Consider the following 19,117-nt stretch of genomic DNA (forward strand, 5'->3'; position numbering starts at 1 on the left):
GTAAAATTTTTAGTAAGTACATAAAAAAGCAGCAATCCATAAAATTGAAGAAAAATAAACTTTTTGAATGATATCATCGTAACGATAATCCAGTTTAAAACTTAAAACACGAATTGCTTTTCTCTTTATTTTATCAGATGATGATAAAATTAAATAAAGACATCAAGCTTTTATATGTATTGGTGAATTTGCTCTTAAAAAAAACAATTCGGTTATGCATTTTTTTTTATCGATCATACGTTATGTGGAAAAGTTTTCAAACTGTGCAGTAAAATCTATAAACCTTTTTAGCAAGAACAATTGAAATACAGGAACAATTCAAATAGCTTAACTTTAACTCAAAAGTCTTAGAATATGCTCACAGAGCAGAGTGCTATCATTCATCCACTGTTTAGTGTTTTCTTCAGCTTAGTTTAGTTTAGTCAACTAAAAGACTAAGCCTTCTACACTTGTCACTCCTGTTTCAGATATGATACATGTACACGTAATTGTTCTATTTGATTTCAACCTGCTAAACATTCTATATTATATGTAAAAGAGGCATAAACAGACAACTAGATAGACACATAGATGAGTTGCATTGCTACAAATGATGATAAATAACATCACCTATTTGAGACAGGAAGCGCTTTACGACTACACACCAGATGTTGTACATCAAATGTTACCACTGTATGCGCTAATTGGCCTTAACCATGTAAAAAATAGCTATTCACTCTGATTGTCTGAGGAACTTCCGCGCAAGCAGACATCTTCAGTTAGATAAAATGCATATTTCTACAATTATATAAAACGAGTCATGATTATATGAAATTATATAACGCATAACTATCCAACGATTTGATTCTGTTAGCCGTTTGTAAAAGTAAGTTCTTAATGTACTGAACCATTATTCAATTTTTTTTTAAAGTAATGCACGATCCATATACTTTTCCAGAAACTTTTAACATTTCTTTTTTATTAGCTCTTATATCATCAATTCTACTGGAATATCCAGAAACTAATGTTGCTTTTTTAGATACTAAACGATGAAAAATCTGCTCGCCGTCAGTTTTGTTACCCTGGCTTTGGTTGGTACAGAAGCACTAGTCTCTGAAAGATCACAGCCAGAAATATGTAAGGTTTTTTTTTTTTACAGACTTACGTCAAAATGTTTATATCAATAGAAACTTGTTTAATAAATTTTAATTTTTACAACGATGTTACGTTGTTACTTTCTTGGATTGACCATCATTTAGCTACAGTGTTGGATGTACTGCCGCTGGAGTTTTAAAAATGATGCAGACGTTATGCATTCTGTATGAACGACACACGTGTTCGATATGCATGCGAAGTAAGGCAGCACATTATGTGCAAAATATTACGGATACGTTGGAAATTCTTTCAAAGAATAAATATATTTTGTATTTTATTGATTGTTGATTCCTTTATTATTTATTACAAACATTTTACTACATTGCATAGTTCATGCATTTAGAAGTCCATGCAACCTGAATGCCTCGATCAGAAAGCAACCGACCGTAACTTTCCGGAGCGATCAAAACTAATATGGCGACCAAATGCTTTTATGAATTCATGTCAGCTATAAAGGCCAGACTTACGTCCTTGAAGTTGCGCGTTAGTTTAAATTTGTTTGACTTTCGTATTTGATCATAATTTTATGTTTTTAGAATACATGTCCTTAATGAGGTGTACTTTATTGAAAATTTCATTCAAATACAATTTTAACTAAAAAATTGTGTGGGTTTTTTTCAGATTAACAAAATTACACGCAAAAGTCTTTAAAAATTTAAGTCATTGGCGGACCAAGATTTTTTTTGGGGGGGGGGGGGGTGTGAGGGATTATTAAATTTTTCTTTGGAGGGGGAGGGGGTCCAAGGAATATTTTAGATAATTTCACAATGTGATTAACTAATTTTTACTTTTGAGGGTCCCACTCTGTCTTTAGATTTGTGCATTTAAAAGTTCTACTGATTCACTGATTTAATATTTTTATTTTTTCAATTGTTAGATGCAAATAAGAATATATGCTGTCCACGTCAAAATGGATTGTCCATTGACTTAAACAGAGGAACATTTACGGGCACTTTAGAAGGAGTATCGCATCCATCTTTTCAGGCTCAATCATCAGCAAACGCTAAATGTAGCTACATGGCGACTCTGCGAGCAAATTTCCAAACCCTTACAAAATGTCTCAATGACTGGCACCAGGACGGATGTGTGTCCTTTCCAATGTGCGGAAGACGCATGCTCAGAATTGATATGTTCTTAGGAGACGATAGAAAGGGATATATGTTTAATGTAGGAGATAGCCCAAGCAACAATGGATGGGGTAAGAAAGATAAGACATTTTTAAAAAAAAATGATTTTTTTTCTTTGTTATTGTTTGTTTGTGAAATAATGCATTGATTGAATTTCATTAAGGTGGAGATGCCAGTGACACAGAAAATGATGCTGAAATATTCGGTCTTTATCCTACTTTGTTTGAGTTTAAATCTGATCTTTGTCATTCAATGAGAACAACATGGGCAAATAGCCTTTTAGCGCCCGATGTCAAAAGAGTCACCATTTTTGTTGCCAACAATTACGTCAAAATAACGAATGACAAGGGATTTGAGGCCAAGGATTGCAACAGATGCATTTTTGCCCTCAGTGGACAAGACCCAAATGACCGCGCCAATGCACTTTACATGGCCTTTAACAGGGTCATCAGCGGGAGCTACAGGTCCGGAACGGGAGTCTGCAACGTAAACATTCGTTGGGAGTGTCCTGGATGTGACAGTAAGAGCAAAAAAAAGTTCCTACTTTAAACAATACTCTGTATTCATAATCATATTTCTGTAAAGAAGTAATGCAATATCATATAATGAAGTTATAGTTTAAGTTTGATTTATGAAGATCTATCAATACTAGTAGTTTCATCATTCAATCAATATTCCTTTCTTGTTTTAGATGACGGAAATTAAAGAGCGCCTTCCTTCTATGGATTTCCAATGCTTGAAACTTTAAATTAAAAAACACATTTACTTATTATGGTTGATAAACATCCATTAAAAATTAGTTCTAATCATAAAAGTTTTTATCTTTTATATTTTCTAAAAGCAACATATATCCTAAAAGCAACACAGGATAGTTAATGTACTTTTACAAAATTCCACCTTATAATTATTTTCATAATAGAGACCTAAAATGAAAGGTTACCACATAGTATATCAATTTGCAAAATTTTACATAATTTTGACAATGTTTCTTTGATATTGTCACAATACAATAGAGAGTGTTTAATATTTTTATAGTGTCTTAACATTATCAGAGCAGTTGCTTGGTCTTTACTTATATTTATGTCAAAATAGATTACAACTTAATGTATTATTCTGTAATTTCTAATTACATTCGCATACAATCTTATTATAAATGTTTTCAATTTTATAATGGTGCTTGATTTTCACACTTTCAGTTACATATTAACATGAATTTGCAAAATGGGACGTTAATATCAAATAGTATATGAAATGACAACAGTAGCTCTAATCGCATCAATATTTTTTTACTCTAATAACAATATAAAAAAAATGGTAATGTTTAATTATCGTGTTAAGACCACTATTATCTCTCCTTTATATCAAGAAATTTACACTCCATAGTGTCAATACAGTCCAATGAATTCAAATGGCGTATTGTTGGGGCGCAAGCGGGGTTCAATTAATATAATAAATAAAAAGTATGTGTGCGTGTTTGTATATATATATATATATATATATATATATATATATATATATATATATATATATATATATATATATATATAATGTATCATTTATATATATTTAAAAAAAGTCTTCGTACAACTAATGAAATTATATAGATATAGAGTATAAGGAATCATTATTTGAATATAAGGAGGTGATAATTTCGGTCAGGGAATGATTAAACCTATTATAAAGCGCTTGAAACTTTATTGAATTTGAACACGCCCCAATCAAAATTATCACCTTTAGTTTTCTTGATTCTAATTCCAATAGTGATACATTAGCAACGTGACTCCGCTATTGAAATGCCATTAGGCCTTCGAGTCGGCAAAATTTTTGCTACAACTGATTGTGATAGACTTTCTAGCTTGTGGCTTTGTTCTTGTTCCGATCTGTGTCACGGCTCTGGCTAACAGTTGGATCCTTTCAAACCCCTTGTGTTACTTTCATGCCGTGATATCAACATGGCTTCTCCTTGTATCATTTGGCTTGGTGTCCTTATGTTTTATCGAGCGAGTTACTAAACAAAAAACTCCTAAAATACACCAAAAGTTGTTTGACACAAACGTTGGAGTAGCTTTGATTTCAGGTTTCGTTTGGGCAATAGATCTCGGCATAGCTTTGTTGCCTGTTTTTGACATAGCTAGCATTGCTTATGACGAATACCAAGCTTCCTGTGTTGTGTCCTATTCCAAGAGCAAGATATTAGCTCCATTGATGTTTGCCTTAACATTTGTACTGCCTTTTCTAGTTTTTATCGTGTGCTGTATTATTCTCTTCTCCCACCATCGAAATAAAGCAAAACAGAAACAAGATGATATGATAGAAATGTTAAAGCCAGTGCAGGAACAGAACACTGTTCTTGCGTCACCACCGGCGTCAGAAAGAAGCACACTGTCAACGACAGGTATCGTTCCCGCCGTAGAAGAAACTCCAAGAAACGTTAGTGCACGACGCGACACCCTGGCAGAAATGACTATGTCAGAGCAAGAAACCGAAAACAATCGCAGACGTTATTGGAAGAAAATACGAAAATCCACAAAGCATCGCCCAAGCCGGCTTCAGTCAGTAGTGAGCGCTGTACAAAACTACGACTTGTTATCTGACGATCATAGGGACGAGGACCACCATCTTGCTGTGACGTATATGATCGTGTACAGCTTCCTCACGATCTGCTGGCTACCTTACCTATCTCTAGCTTTGGCTAACGCGTTCAGTGACTCCGTTTGGCAAGGGTGGTATTCTCTGACACTTATCTTCTCTGTACTTAGCTTTATAGCAAAGCCTATTATATATCTCGCACACAACAGACACTTCCGGCAAAATTCAAAGATGGCGTTACCAAGCAATGTGGCCACAAAAGTTGAAAGAATTAGAAATTCAATATCGTCTGCTGTGAACAGATTAGACAGAGCTGTTTTTGTTTCGCCTAGAGCAGATAAAACTATCGTGACGACCATAGCGGTGAATAAGACAGCAAAGGCGTGGATGAAAACAGTTAAAAAACCAGATGCAACACCAATAATACAAGAGGAAGGTGAAGGTGAAAATACCTGTGGATCATCGTCTAAGGCCGAAGAACTAGAACCTGATCAAAATGATATTACTAATGATGATAATGTCCATCCCAATTGTGCTAGCATGATAACGGGTTCCAATGGAAACTTGGAGTATGTACCAAGCTTACCAGGCCCAAGTACCACATTTAGAAAGTCTGCCAGTCCCATTCCAGCGCTACAATTGATGCAGCCTGATGATTGAATATAACAATGTTGTTTTGAAAACACGACGTGGATGACTTTGTTCTATTTTTTTTTAATTTCAGTATGTACTGCTATGTTTAGAAGTGAAATGAGTATTAGTTTTATTGCTTTTATAATGATTGTTTATCCATTTTAGGATGACAAGGCAAACCTTTTTTTTAAATGGCTGAATAAACTATCAAATAATATTATGAATTCAATACACAATAGTCAGATATAAGCTCCAGTAATCTTTTAAAGTAACATAAATTACACGGTTTCATTTTAATGGTTTATTTTATAAATTAAGGCAAATTGATAATTAGGGTATTATTGTTGCTTATAAGAACTTCAACGTTCATGTCTTTAAACTGAAAGTTAACAAATTTGGTTGTGTCAAAATTTTATATTTATATTTGATAAACGATAAAACACATATCTTAGTGTAGGTTCTAAATTTTCAATGATCACAAACGGTAAGGTAGAATACCGACATATCATAATTATATGTTAAGAAAAAACTGTTTTACTCCATGATTAATACAATGGGCTTAACTGAAATTTTCTCAATTCTTGATCATTTATATGAAGCAGAATTTATTCAAAGATTTGTACATGAAAAAAAAGAAATCATTCGTTGTGACCCTCAACTCGACATTAGTGTATATTGACGACGTATTATCAAGTAACAATCGTTACTTCCATTCTTAGGTTGACTCGATAAATCCCAGTGAGCTTGAAATAAAAGATACCACAGATTCTTGGTCATCTGTTTCCTATTTAGATATTTTACATGAGAAAGAATTTAATGGAAACCTAACAAATATCTTTGTTGATAAACCTAATGACTTAAACTTTTCTATAGAAAACTTTCCATACTTGTGTAACTATAAACCGTCATCAGCTGTATATCCAGTTTTCTGTTTCGGAGTTGATTCGATACGCAAAGCATACTTAACGTATGATTAATTTCTAAAACGAGGCAAGCTACTGACAAACATGTTGAAAAAACAAGATTATCAACAGTCTCGATTGAAGTTATCATTTCCTAAGTTCTATGGTCGATACAACGGCCTTGTCAGCAAATACAATTTTCCGCTAGGTCGAATGCTGACTGACGTATTTCATACGAATTGTTAGGCCATTATTAATCACCGTATAGTCTTCGGTTTTTCCCGCTTTCCCGATTACGATAGAAACAGAAGATTCGGCATTTGTGAACGGTGCACAGAGGATGTTCACTCCTATATGGCACCTGATCCTCCACATGTACCTCTAATTTTTGTAGAGTTCCTGTTTTGTCTGCTCTTTTGTATTTTTCTTTGGAATTTTGATTTTGAATATTGTACGCTATCACTACCTTTTTGGGCACAATGACCGTAAAATTAAAAACAAAATCTGAATGTAATTTTAATAATTGTGCACCTATCTAATTATTAATAAGAGTAATTTTAACAGTATTTGGGATCTTAAATTATTTTACCATGATGCCTTCTATACATTAACATAATAAGACATTGATATACTATGTAGTAGATATTGATTTTATACAATCTCACTAGAAGACGATTAGAAACCTTCTCTACTTTTTAACTATGATTACAAGTCGTGACTACTGACAAAATGATTATGATATTCTAGTCTTATTGGTATGTATATTCCATTTAAATCCTAATCGCACCAAAAATAAAGTGTTTAATCTTTAAATGTGCTATATTTATCTAAAGTGAATAATGATTTAGTAATATAATAAGATGCTAATATACAGTGTATGTAACACTGTGCCGGAAAATTATGCCGGTGCAAAGGTGACATTTTTGCATGCGCTTAAGACGCAGTTTCGGAAAAATCTAATATACCAAATGATATACCATTGCTCAAAGAAGATATAACCACTTTTGTTTTTAATGTGTTTACCTGACAGGCGAGATGTTTACAATTAATAATTAGTACCCCATAGGAAAATGATAATTCCTATTGGAGAAATGATTCTCCTACAGGAAATATTATTCTCCTATTGAAACTTTATTTCCCATAGAAGAATGGTATTTCCTGTAGGAATTTGAGACAGACAAATAGTTTTCCTATAGGAAATTAAGATTTCTTATCATATTTTATCAAATCCTATCGGAATTGAAATTCTATGCAAATTGTCTGTATTCCGAGAGGAAATTTCAAATTTCTTATAGGAATATTGTTTTTCCTATGGGAAAATATTTTTCTTTGGGAATTAATTTTGAAAGGTAAATATTTCATTTGACAGGTGAGATACCATGATACCAAAGATGTTTATAAACTCTTTAGGCAATGGTCTATCATGTGGCATATTTGAATGATTTGATATATACAGCTTAGATGGGTGCAAAAAGGCCACCTTGGCACTGGCATAATTGTCCGGCACAGTTGTATATATAACAGTATATTGTTCCAAACGGTCGGATCACTTCAAATTGTCAGGCAAGGATGATCAGATCAAACAAGACGCAAATTGAATTATTAAAGCACTATTTCTTTTTAAATCTATTGTATGACGATTACTTGTATAAGAAAGCTATTTTAAACAAACTCTTTAAAACGTGCTAAAATACAGACAATTTTAATGTGTAATACGTCATTAGTTTCATAGCGTGGTGATACGGAATCGGAAACTCACAGTGTTGACTCCGGACAAATCGGATCACACAATTTGACAGTATCCAGAAAGAAAACATTATATGTATATACAGAAATAGTTATCAAACTTAGGGCGGTAACATTGTATTTAGCGATGTATCATTTTCAAAACTTGTTATCATAAGAGGAAAGCAATTTGATCAGCTACGAATCAATTTCTTGATAATGACTTGTTGTCTTTGAAAATACACTGTATTTTACACATGTAGGATTGCTTATTTACGTTTTATCGTATAAATAAGAGCGTAGTTGGCGTGGGTTTATTGCCATTAAATCTTGTTTTGGTTTTGCTTCCTTTAAGGATTGCTATCTTCTTCCATCGACCAATAGAAATGCAATACTATCGTTCGGCGATGGTTTTTCACTCCAATGCACATTGTTAAAGAAGGTTTAAACTCAATGTATATCGCTTTAATGCACATCATTTATGCAGGTATACGGGTTAACTGAACTACTTAGTACATGTGACTTTTTAGATTGTCGAAAGTAAATACATGTAAACGCTTAATATTATAAGTTTACTTATATTTATGCCACGCTTTAATCACTGACCATATTGAGTAAGAATATTGAAATCACGATAATTGCATTTAAAAAATAAATATTTTAAACAAAGGTTCAAATGTCATAAATCTAAAATAATTTTATGATTAATTCCCCATTGTTATCAGATCTATTTTTGTATTCTTATGAATTAGAAATTATTAAAAAAAATTGTACGTGAAAAAAATAAGTCACTCGCTGTGGCCTTCAACATTCAGGTATAGCGATGGCGTATTATCAATTAACAATTGTTATTTCCATACTTACGTCAACTTGATATATCCCAGAGAACTTGAAATAAAAGATGCCACAGAGTCTGAGTAATCTGTTTCATATTTGGATATTTTACTTGACATGGACATTGACTAACTTAATAACAAAATTTTATGATAAACGCGATGACTTCAATTTTCCTATAGTCAACTTTCCTTACTTATGTAGCAATATACCTTCATCACCTGCATATGGTGTTTTTGTCTCTCAGTTGATTCGATATGCAAGGGCATTCTCTTCGTATTAACAGTTTCTAAGACGAAGCAAGCTACTGACAAGCAAGTTGATAAAACAGGACTATCAACAGTCTCGCTTGAGGTCATCTTTTCGTAAGTTCTATGGTCGATACAACGACCTTGTCAGCAAATACAATCTTCCACTGGGTCGCATGCTGACTGGCGTCTAGTAAAATAGCACTTTCCAACAAAATTTCAATTCAAAGAAACCATTAAAAGATAACTCATTTATACAAGACAAGCAACATCTATTATAAGTTTTGAAATTAGAATTTGATGGTAACGAAAAAAAAGAAAAGTAAAACATCCAGACGAAATATTTTATACCAGTTTATTGAATCTAGACGGCTAAATAATCAAACCGTTAAGAAAAAGCATTTTTGTATTGCTCGAGTACCTCATGCGTAATATGTATGAAAACTACATATGATATTTTTGATTGTAAAAGTAAATTGACAACTGTTTAAACTTCACTATAATATTAAATGTAAATACACCCGTATTTAATCTGAAGCATCCCATTCATATCATTCTACGACTTTCATAAAATTACCTCTGGCTTAATTTTTATGTAAAAAAATTATTGAACTACGTATCAACGGATTTTTTTGGCAAAAATGCAGTAAAGGATGGTAGGATTAAACGAGTTTCCCATTTTGGCGGGTTTTTTTTAATTGCCAAATATCATTGCTCTTTATCTGTACGACATCTATATTGCGCTCAGTGATTTATATGTTACCAGGAAATAATTTTTAAAAACATGATATCTTACGTTCATTGGACGACTCTGGGTAGATACATAGAACAACACCCAATTTAAACATTTTATTATGAAATAAATTTATACACATAAACAGCAAATCAAACATATTGTCTTTTCTTTTGTGAAATTTTTGATTGTTTAAAAAACAATAAATAAACGAAAACATTTTAGTTATTTATTCAATTTAATGACAGAAACCACATCTGGTGCAACTCATACATACAGTTTACAAAATTTATATAATTAGTACATAGATCTTCTTATGTTAAATGCATCACGAATAAAATATTTCTTGTTGATTTGACACATGTTTTAATTCAATTCTGCTAATGATGTTTCATCAATAAATAATTTATTTACAAAGAAGAGTTTGATAACTTTTTCCTCAATATTTTTAAAGTTGTGATATAATTGTAACATAAAATGAAGATCCAGAATGTTGATTTGGGTTTTTATGATAAGATTTGTAGTGATTTGTTCCCTCTAAATTAAAACACAAACCATTTACTCACCTCAGCAATATGAATCTTTAAACAATTGTGTCGATATTGTGTTTGTTTTTTAACATAAACTAGAGTATTGTTTATCAGCACATATAGTCAAGATGTAAATAAATGGCTTGCAGATATAAGGACTCGTATAGGCATCAATCTGCTTAACACTTACGGAGAGGGTTTAGACATATAAACTATTTAAAGATATCTGTGTTGTAACATATGAGGTATAGCCATCATGATTTGTCAAGTCAAAACGACACATCTGAGGTAAAATTAATTGGCTTTGTAAATTAAATAGTTCGGTACTACAAAACATTTACAATAAATTTATTTCACGTACTTCATTCTCAGATTTTTGTAAATTGATTGAACTCTTATCTTGTTTTGCATTTTGTTATAATTTTTTTTGCTTTACTTTTTCCAAAGTGCAACATGATTTGATAATTTGTCAAGACTTATCACTTATGATAATGATCATGAAATAAAGGCAAATTTTGCACAAAACACTGTGCCGGATAACTATGCCAGTGCCAAGGTGGCATTTTTGCACCCGTCTAAGCTACATATATCGAAAAATTCAAATATGCCATATGATAGACCATTGCTTAAAGAGTTTAAAACCACCTTTGTTATCATTGTATCTCACCTGTCAAATGAGATATTTACCCTTAAAAACTTAATTCCTAGAGAAAAAATATTTTTCCCATAGGAAAATCAATACTCCTATAGGAAATTTGAAAATTCCTATCGGAATACCAGAACTTTCTATAGGAATTTCAATTCCGATAGGATTTGATAAAATCCGATGGGAAGGTTTAATTTCCAATAGGAAAACTACCTGTCTGAGTCATATTCCAACAGGAAAAAGCTTTCTCCTATAGGAAATATAATTCTTATAGGATATTTTGAAAATCCTATAGAAATGTCAATATTTCCGGTAGGAGAATCGTTTCTCCTATGGGAATTTTCATTTTCCTTTGGGATATTAATTTTAAAGGTAAATATCTCACCTGTCAGGTGTAACACATTAAAAACAAAAGTGGTTATATACTCACAAGACAATGGTCTATCATTTGGTATATATACATTTTAACGAAACTGCATCTTAAGCGGGTGCAAAAATGCCACCTTGGCACTGGCATGATTATCCGGCACAGTGTTAAAAACTTTTCATATATGAATATCTCAATTGGTATTAACTTACGTGCATAAAATGGTTTAAATTTTGTTCATTGTGTGCTTTGAATACAACAGAGTCAAAGCTTTTTGTAAGCAATAAAAGTGTCTGGGTTAATCAAACAGAACGGTTGTTCAGGGTAGTCCATTTATTAAAGCCTGTTTCGCTTGATGATTATCATTTATGTCTGCCATCGACCAATATATATGAGTCTCACACAAAAGATTTAAATGCCTCTTTTATACGGGTTAGAGATTTTTATGAATGAATATGGGATCGTCTCCAACAAATACGAGGACCAATGAAAACAAAAACGTAGCAACGTCTTTTCTGTACCATACATGTCTCGTTTAAGTCTTAACTAACACATTCAATTAGGCGACATCTTTTATATTATTAAAATCTTAATTTTATGAAAATGTATTTTTATAACTAAATTTCAAAAGCTTTATGATTTGTCATCAAGGCGCTTTGTCACGTCTAACGACTGCACGTTTTTCCAAAATACCTCATCTTTATTTCACACTCATTTACTCTCTTGTGGTTTTCCATGGCATGAATTTAGGAAAGTCTTGTTATCCCGAAAACAGATAATGCTAGTTCTACTTTTGAATTAGTAATCATTTTCCCGAATAGGTACGACGTGATTTATGAATATATTCTATCTCCTTAGATACATTTTTGATTAGGTTCAAGGCATTGATAAATCTCCAACATTTTTGTTTTGCTAACTTTGCCGCCATAAATGTATTTAGATTTTAAACATGTATTACATGTTGGGTGGAAAATTGTATCAGATCATTAGGAAAAGATAGAAAACGTCTGAAATCAAATTGTTTACCAGAAAACGTTTTTAGAATTTTTTTTTATTAAAAGCAGAGACGGGCAATTTTTCAAGAACAGGAAAAGGACATTTTGCTCTTACATACTGATGCTGAACATGAAAATTATGTCGAAGTATACTGGGTATTAAATCCATACATATGATGCTTCCAGATTCATTGAATCTTGAGCTATTGTGGAACGGATACCTCAATTTGATTTGTTAAAAAGTATTCAATTTGGACGTAGGAGAATGTGAAGTGAAAATAGAGAATAGAAAGACCGATATTTAAAATAAAGACCCTTTTTTATTTGGAAGATATGAAAAAAAAAACAAAAAAATGCCAAAACATTTACTGCTTTATGCTTTGCTTTTTATCATTTTTTTTTAGTTATTCCGGCCAATATGATTTTTGTTGCTGGAGCAATTAATGTACCTTTTGTGTTAGACATTTAACAATGTTTGGGCACTCAAAATGATCTAATTTTCCCTACTTGTCTTTTTCAAAAATATATTGACAATGTATGTATAAATAATTTTTACTAACGGGTAAAAAAACCCCATAGATTTTTTCTTAATTATCATGAATTTTAAAAGCTAAGTGGAGATTCTTCCCCAAATAAAACAGTTAACAACTGTTTTAGAAATAATATATACATTTTATTGTATATCAAGATATCAAATATATAAATCGATTAAATGCTACGAATGTATAGATTTAAACGATGAATTTTCTTATTATGATATGTAACAGTTTAACAAATATATTTGAATGATTGTCACAATAATGATTTTTTTTTGTTTTTAGGTGAAGTAAAACCAAAGGTAACCGACTAGATTTCGACTAGCTTTGCTGTTCCGAAAATACATGAATGGAAGTATGTCCATCAAATTTATATTTAAAACATTTAAGTTTCATTACAATATAAAAGTAAAGCATTGTTACGACATAAAAGGGTAAAAATTACATCGAGCGTTTGATCCTAGCAAAGAATAATGGTGCTTTTAAAGCACACCTAAAGAGGACAAACATACAAAATGGCACAAAGAAAAAACATATATATTCAGATTCTATGCATAAATGGTTTTTGGAGGGTTTTTCAGTTAATAATTGGTGTACTTTTGCGGGGATGTTGCAATTTTTTAATCCCTTTTAATTTTGGCTGCTAATGCTTTGCCTACTTTTAGACATTAAAATAAATTTAGATCTACTGGTGACTTTCTTTATTTAAAGAAATAGCTATTTTTGACTTATAAAATGCTGATAAAAACTCAATTTCGTAATGCGTAGCTCACAAAGTTTATCGTAGTTAACAAATTGTGATTTTTGCGTCTTACGAGAAGACACTTAAATCGATAATTCGTATAAAAGGATATTGAACACTTTCATCTTTTTAAAACTTATGGTTGGTTGCAACCTATCCATGTATGCAATCAGGGAAATTTATCAAATATAAACTTCTTGAAATTTCATTGGTCGATTGAAGGTAGATACAATATCAATAATAATAGGGAAATCCTTGCTGAAGAGACCTTCGAGATTTTAATTGCTGCCATAAAAAGTAAAACGAAGTACGTCGAACTGAATTAAATTGAGAGACATTTTCGTATTTATTATAATATCACAAAAAACATAGATTTTTTTATATGAAAGGATAACAAAGACAATAATACGAAATATCATAGAAAAAAAACATGCCCAGATTCATTGCAATAACAGATTTTTGTTTCCTTATCTTTAAACTCGGTGGGTTTTTACAAAGAAATTACAGTTGTTTTCCCTTTTGATTCTTGCTGCTAATGTTTCTTTTTTGCTAAGCAAATATTTAAAAGAAACAAAAAAATAAAAGATTTCCATTTGTTTTAGTTTCTTTTTTTATATAAGATACCTAGTGTTGACTAAGAAATGCTGAAAGGAAAAACAATTTTGTAATGTCCATCTACCAACTCTCAATAGTAATTTCTTGAAAACGTTTTCGTTACGTTTTAGGTAAGGAACTATTGTGATCGCTGCTACATTTTTGATTAAGTCTTTGAAGAACGCTCTATGAATCTAGCTGTTGACAAAGACTCTGTTGACAAACTTAACTTTTGTCAAAGCGATATTTGTCTGTTAACATGATTAAAAAATACTTGAAATATTTTTTTAAAAAAATTTAAAATACAAAATCGTTTATCTTTATAAACATGATAGGTTGATTTCAACCTATCCATATATGCAATCATGAAAACTATATAAAAAAAAAGCACTTTGTGATATTCATTGGGCGAATAGATGTAAAAACGACAACAAACAATAGTAGGTAAATCCTTGATGAAGAAACCAATGAAATCTTAATTGTTGTTAATTTTAAACGAAGTAAACTATTGAAGATGATATCAATACTTACAACTCATTTTCATATTTTGTTTACCTGTTTATTTACATTTTCTTACAATGGTTACAAAATTTACGCACCAACACTTTTGGTCAAATCTTGAATGTTTAAAGTAGACATTAAAAGATTTTTTAGGTTTCTAATAAAAACTGTTACAAAAAAGTAACTTTGTAGCCATTTTAAACTCTTTGTTGGCTTTTCCTCAGATTTACAAAGAATAGAATTATAAAGTTTTTGAAGAATGATTATTTTAATTTTTTTTCATTACATTAGAGAAGAGCAATAGATAAGAAAGGTTATATCGTTAACATCATTCTACATTATCACTTTTCATTATGCTGCTTTAGTATGTATCAATAAAAAGAAAATTGTTCGCTGTGCCGAGTTCAACCATTATTGGTATCATCCTTTGATCAATAGGGTAGTTAAATTTAATGTTGTTTCGCCCCGAGTCATAAAAGTGATAGCAATAAACTTTTATGTACTTTTTTTTTTTAAGTTTGTTGTACTTATTTATGCTCTGTTTTTTTTTTTAAACTAGTAGTAATATAAATGCTTTTTCCATTGAACACTTTTTTAATACCGCAATTTAGATAATTTTTCTTACATTAAATGGCAACACATCATATAGTTTTCGTTGAATGCGTTTTATTTATTTTCCTCTTACCTGCATCACAAAGACAAATCGGGATTTTTTGTTAAGGTGTTTCTTTTCAATCGTTGATAATCACTCAAAGTACATTTTAGCAACAATATTGACATCTTTTATATTAAATGAAATTCTAAAGATTGTTTAAATGTTATTGTGTAACCAGGAAAATCTTTTAAAAAAACAAACCTTCTAAAGCGTCATTGGCCAATATGATATCAAGCCGTGACGGCAAGATCCGGGAGTTAAAGTATAAAAGGTGCACTATTGAATAGTTGAAGCAAACCAAAATCATCTGTTGAAGCTGATTTATATTTTCTCAGTTGATATTTGCTGAAGCAGATTAATCTCTTCGCAGTTGCTGTTAAAAGTTATAAGGTAATGTTTCTCTCTTTTTATTTGCATTATTAAATATATTTTAATAGTAGTTAGAAACAATAACTGAAAGAATGTTCAACAGGCATTTACAATAGGTATTTTTTAATGCCCATATGTGTAGCTTAATTTAATTTTTAACCTTTTTGCAGACTGACCAAGGATGAAGATCCAAATTGTATTTGGAGCATTAATGTGCGTAATTGCATGTTTGGGACAAGAATCGGTTCCTGAAGAAATAATGGAGGACGAAAGACGTAGGTTTTGAATTGTCGTATATTCATTATAACTTAACAAAGATTTTGTCTCAGTTCTTATTCACGCATGAAACGTCTAAAACATAACCATTTTGAGCTTTTAAATTGAAAATATACTGTTGAGGAAACAATTACATCTGAAGTCTTCTTTATATAAAACTGATCTCATGTGATCTTTTCGCGTTAAATCCCAATGTGCTTATGCAAAATAATTTTTCGTCAACTCTGTATCTGCAAAAGGAAATTGTTTTATTACTTGAGCTTAAAAAGTACTATTTTCATCGATACCATACATAATGTTTTAGTGTTTGACGAACGATCTAAAGATTCAGCTGTGGACAAAGTTAAACCAAACATTTGTAAGTTATATAGTTTCATAGAACATGATATTTATTAATTTCCTTTTAAATAAATGTTATGGTTATACATTACGAAGTCGTTTCTTCTTAAACTCAAATCTTAATAAAAAAGAAATAAAATATTGCTTTAAAAACATGCATAAATAAGCTATACACTTTACGTTTACCTTTTCAGTGCCTTTCTATAAAAGATCCTGCTGTCCAAGAAGGAATGGAATGTCCATCAACCTCGCTACTGGAACATTTTCAGGGAGCGTAGAAGGTGTATCATCGCCGACATTTCAGGATCAAACATCAACGGAGGCCAAATGTAGGTACATGGCGACTCTGCGGGCCAACTTTCAAAACCTCACACGATGTCTTTATGACTGGCACCAGGGCGGATGTGTGTCCTTTCCAATGTGCAAAAGGCGCATGCTCAGAATCGATATGTTCTTGGGAGAGGATAGAAAGGGATACATGTTCAATGTGGGAGATAGCCAAAGTAATAATGGATGGGGTAAGACACTTTTCTTGTGTTAATGATTGTTAATATGCAAATACAACTATGCTATTTTGATTTAAACTTTACCTTTTTTTTGAAAGGTGGAGATTCTGGTCATACAAAACATGATGCGGAAATCTTCGGCTATTATCCAACCATTCGTGGATATAAATCTGATTTTTGCAAATCCGAGAAGTCAACCTGGGCAAACACACTTTTAAAACCCGGTGTCCGAAGAGTTACCATTTTTGCTGCCAACAACTACGCCAGAATTACCAATGACAACGGATTCGAAGTGAAGGGTTGCCACAAGTGTGCTTTTGCTCTCAATGGACAAGACCCGGATGACCGTGCTAACACGCTATACATGGCCTTTAACAGGGTGATCGCGGCTAGCAATAGACGAGGAGTTGGGGTGTGTACCGTTAGAATCCGCTGGGAGTGTCCAGATTGTGAGAGATCTATTTTCCCATTTCCTCTAGGTGATAAAGCAGCTGATGTTGAATAACTCCTTTCTTGGCCGACTATTTGTTTTTGATGTGTGATCCAAATCTATTACAAATCTTCATTTTTTAGAAAAAGTTTTTAAATACAACCAAGTAAAAAAAATATTGTAAAAGGTGGAAATCATGTGCTTCAAAATTGAATTGAATTGATTTATTAAAATATTGAATAAATTACTTGTGTCAAAACAAACTTTGTCTGTTTACACTTTTAAAAGGTATTGTTTTAACTCAATGACTATTTATTTCTTCAGCAATTCAAGTGTTTTAAGATCAAGCTGTTAAGACCGAAACTGTTGTGACCATCATGTTGGTTTTTTTTGGTTAAATATATAATACTCTAGGTATGATTTGTTGTAACACATGCGTAAAAATCAAGATTCAATCGTAGATTTGAATCAGATTTCAATTTTTGGAATAAACAATTAATTTTAATTATACAATGTATGAATCTTCAATTTTTAAAATGATTTTCTGTACAGCACTAGTTTCCAATTTTTTTGGTGAAAGATTATAATTAAGAAATTATTCTATTCTATCATATTATTTTAAGATTTGTGCTGTTTTGTTATTTGGGTTATTTAGTACTAAGTCTTTAAATTTACATTTTAATAAATAAATCCAAAGGTTTATAAATAAATACAAAGGATTAAATTTTTTTCTATATTTTTAGGCGATCCATAAATATATCCGAACTTACATTAAAGGACAGGTGACACAAAATCATTTCTTCTTTGATAAAAATAAACAATTTTCCCATTTGACGAGCATCAGATAAGAACACACAGCTTAATGAAGTTGAAAATCCCAGCTGTAGGTGATCTCCGAGTTCTGCCGATCTTTAATAAGAAATAGATGTGTGTTATTCGTCAGAGACGATTTAGTCAGCAATCGGCTTCATAGGAATCAGAGCAAACAGACAAGGATTTATTTACCTAGGAGAGTGTATTTTTGTTGCAAATGATGATTTTGAAATAAATTTAAAGCAATATCAGATTAAAGTGAATTTATATATTAAAAAAACAACATATTTTATTGAATAGCTTAGTGTATGAAAATTTTGTGATGGAAAATAATTGATTATTATCCTGTCAGCCAGACAGGCAACAACATGCTTAGATTATCAATATTCAGTAAAGTTAGGAATTGTTTGAAAATGCTTATTGATAATCTTCCAGATCCAAAACATTGATATTAATCTTAATATTTTTTTCAAATTCAACTTTGATTTTTATTATATCACATATTAAATTCAATCCTTTATTAAGTCAAATTAACTTAATTGGGGTTTAATTGAGATTTAAGATCCGGTGACATTCCTGGTTACGAAAAGTCTTTATACATTATTATATTAGATTAAGTCAAAACAAAATCCTTTCTTTATCAACAATGATTCCATATTTCTGATGCCTTTTATCTTTTGAAAATCCAATATCCGACATTTTTCAGCATGAAGCACATAGGTCAATTAAAAGTTAATTTAACAGCTCACAATTCTTACTCCTTATCTTAATTGCTGATGACACAGGAATGGGGTATCTAAGCTTAGAATTATACGTGTTTTTGTAAAAGTTTCTCAACTTTTTAAAAACAATTAGCAAAATTTATTTACTTCAGATTTTAGGTAAGAGCAAGT

At 31.4% G+C, this 19,117-nt stretch overlaps 2 protein-coding genes across 2 annotated transcripts; both read left to right on the forward strand.

Annotated features, from left to right (window-relative positions):
• The first annotated feature begins 801 nt into the window (after nucleotides 1-801).
• Nucleotides 802-3,073, forward strand: LOC136276609 (uncharacterized). Its single transcript, XM_066089031.1, has 5 exons — nucleotides 802-865; nucleotides 1,019-1,116; nucleotides 2,012-2,332; nucleotides 2,425-2,781; nucleotides 2,953-3,073. Exons 2-5 carry the CDS (start codon nucleotides 1,029-1,031, stop codon nucleotides 2,964-2,966), a joined length of 780 nt encoding a protein of 259 aa, XP_065945103.1. The 5' UTR covers nucleotides 802-865; nucleotides 1,019-1,028; the 3' UTR covers nucleotides 2,967-3,073.
• Nucleotides 3,074-15,740: 12,667 nt separating this feature from the next.
• LOC117688748 (uncharacterized) lies at nucleotides 15,741-17,613 on the forward strand. Its single transcript, XM_034467064.2, has 5 exons — nucleotides 15,741-15,881; nucleotides 16,031-16,135; nucleotides 16,441-16,494; nucleotides 16,670-16,993; nucleotides 17,080-17,613. The coding sequence occupies exons 2-5, from the start codon at nucleotides 16,042-16,044 to the stop codon at nucleotides 17,484-17,486; spliced, it is 879 nt and encodes a 292-aa protein (XP_034322955.2). The 5' UTR covers nucleotides 15,741-15,881; nucleotides 16,031-16,041; the 3' UTR covers nucleotides 17,487-17,613.
• The last annotated feature ends 1,504 nt before the right edge of the window (nucleotides 17,614-19,117 follow it).

This window comes from Magallana gigas, chromosome 6 (assembly GCF_963853765.1).
Source record: "Magallana gigas chromosome 6, xbMagGiga1.1, whole genome shotgun sequence".
NCBI lineage: Eukaryota > Metazoa > Mollusca > Bivalvia > Ostreida > Ostreidae > Magallana > Magallana gigas.

Coding starts and splice junctions, on each gene's coding strand:
- LOC136276609 (XM_066089031.1), top strand. CDS start 1,029: ATGAAAAATCTGCTCGCCGTCAGTTTTGTTACCCTGGCTTTGGTTGGT. Junction 1,117..2,011: donor AAGATCACAGCCAGAAATAT/GTAAGGTTTTTT, acceptor TTCAATTGTTAG/ATGCAAATAAGAATATATGC. Junction 2,333..2,424: donor CCCAAGCAACAATGGATGGG/GTAAGAAAGATA, acceptor AATTTCATTAAG/GTGGAGATGCCAGTGACACA.
- LOC117688748 (XM_034467064.2), top strand. CDS start 16,042: ATGAAGATCCAAATTGTATTTGGAGCATTAATGTGCGTAATTGCATGT. Junction 16,136..16,440: donor AATAATGGAGGACGAAAGAC/GTAGGTTTTGAA, acceptor ATAATGTTTTAG/TGTTTGACGAACGATCTAAA. Junction 16,994..17,079: donor CCAAAGTAATAATGGATGGG/GTAAGACACTTT, acceptor TTTTTTTGAAAG/GTGGAGATTCTGGTCATACA.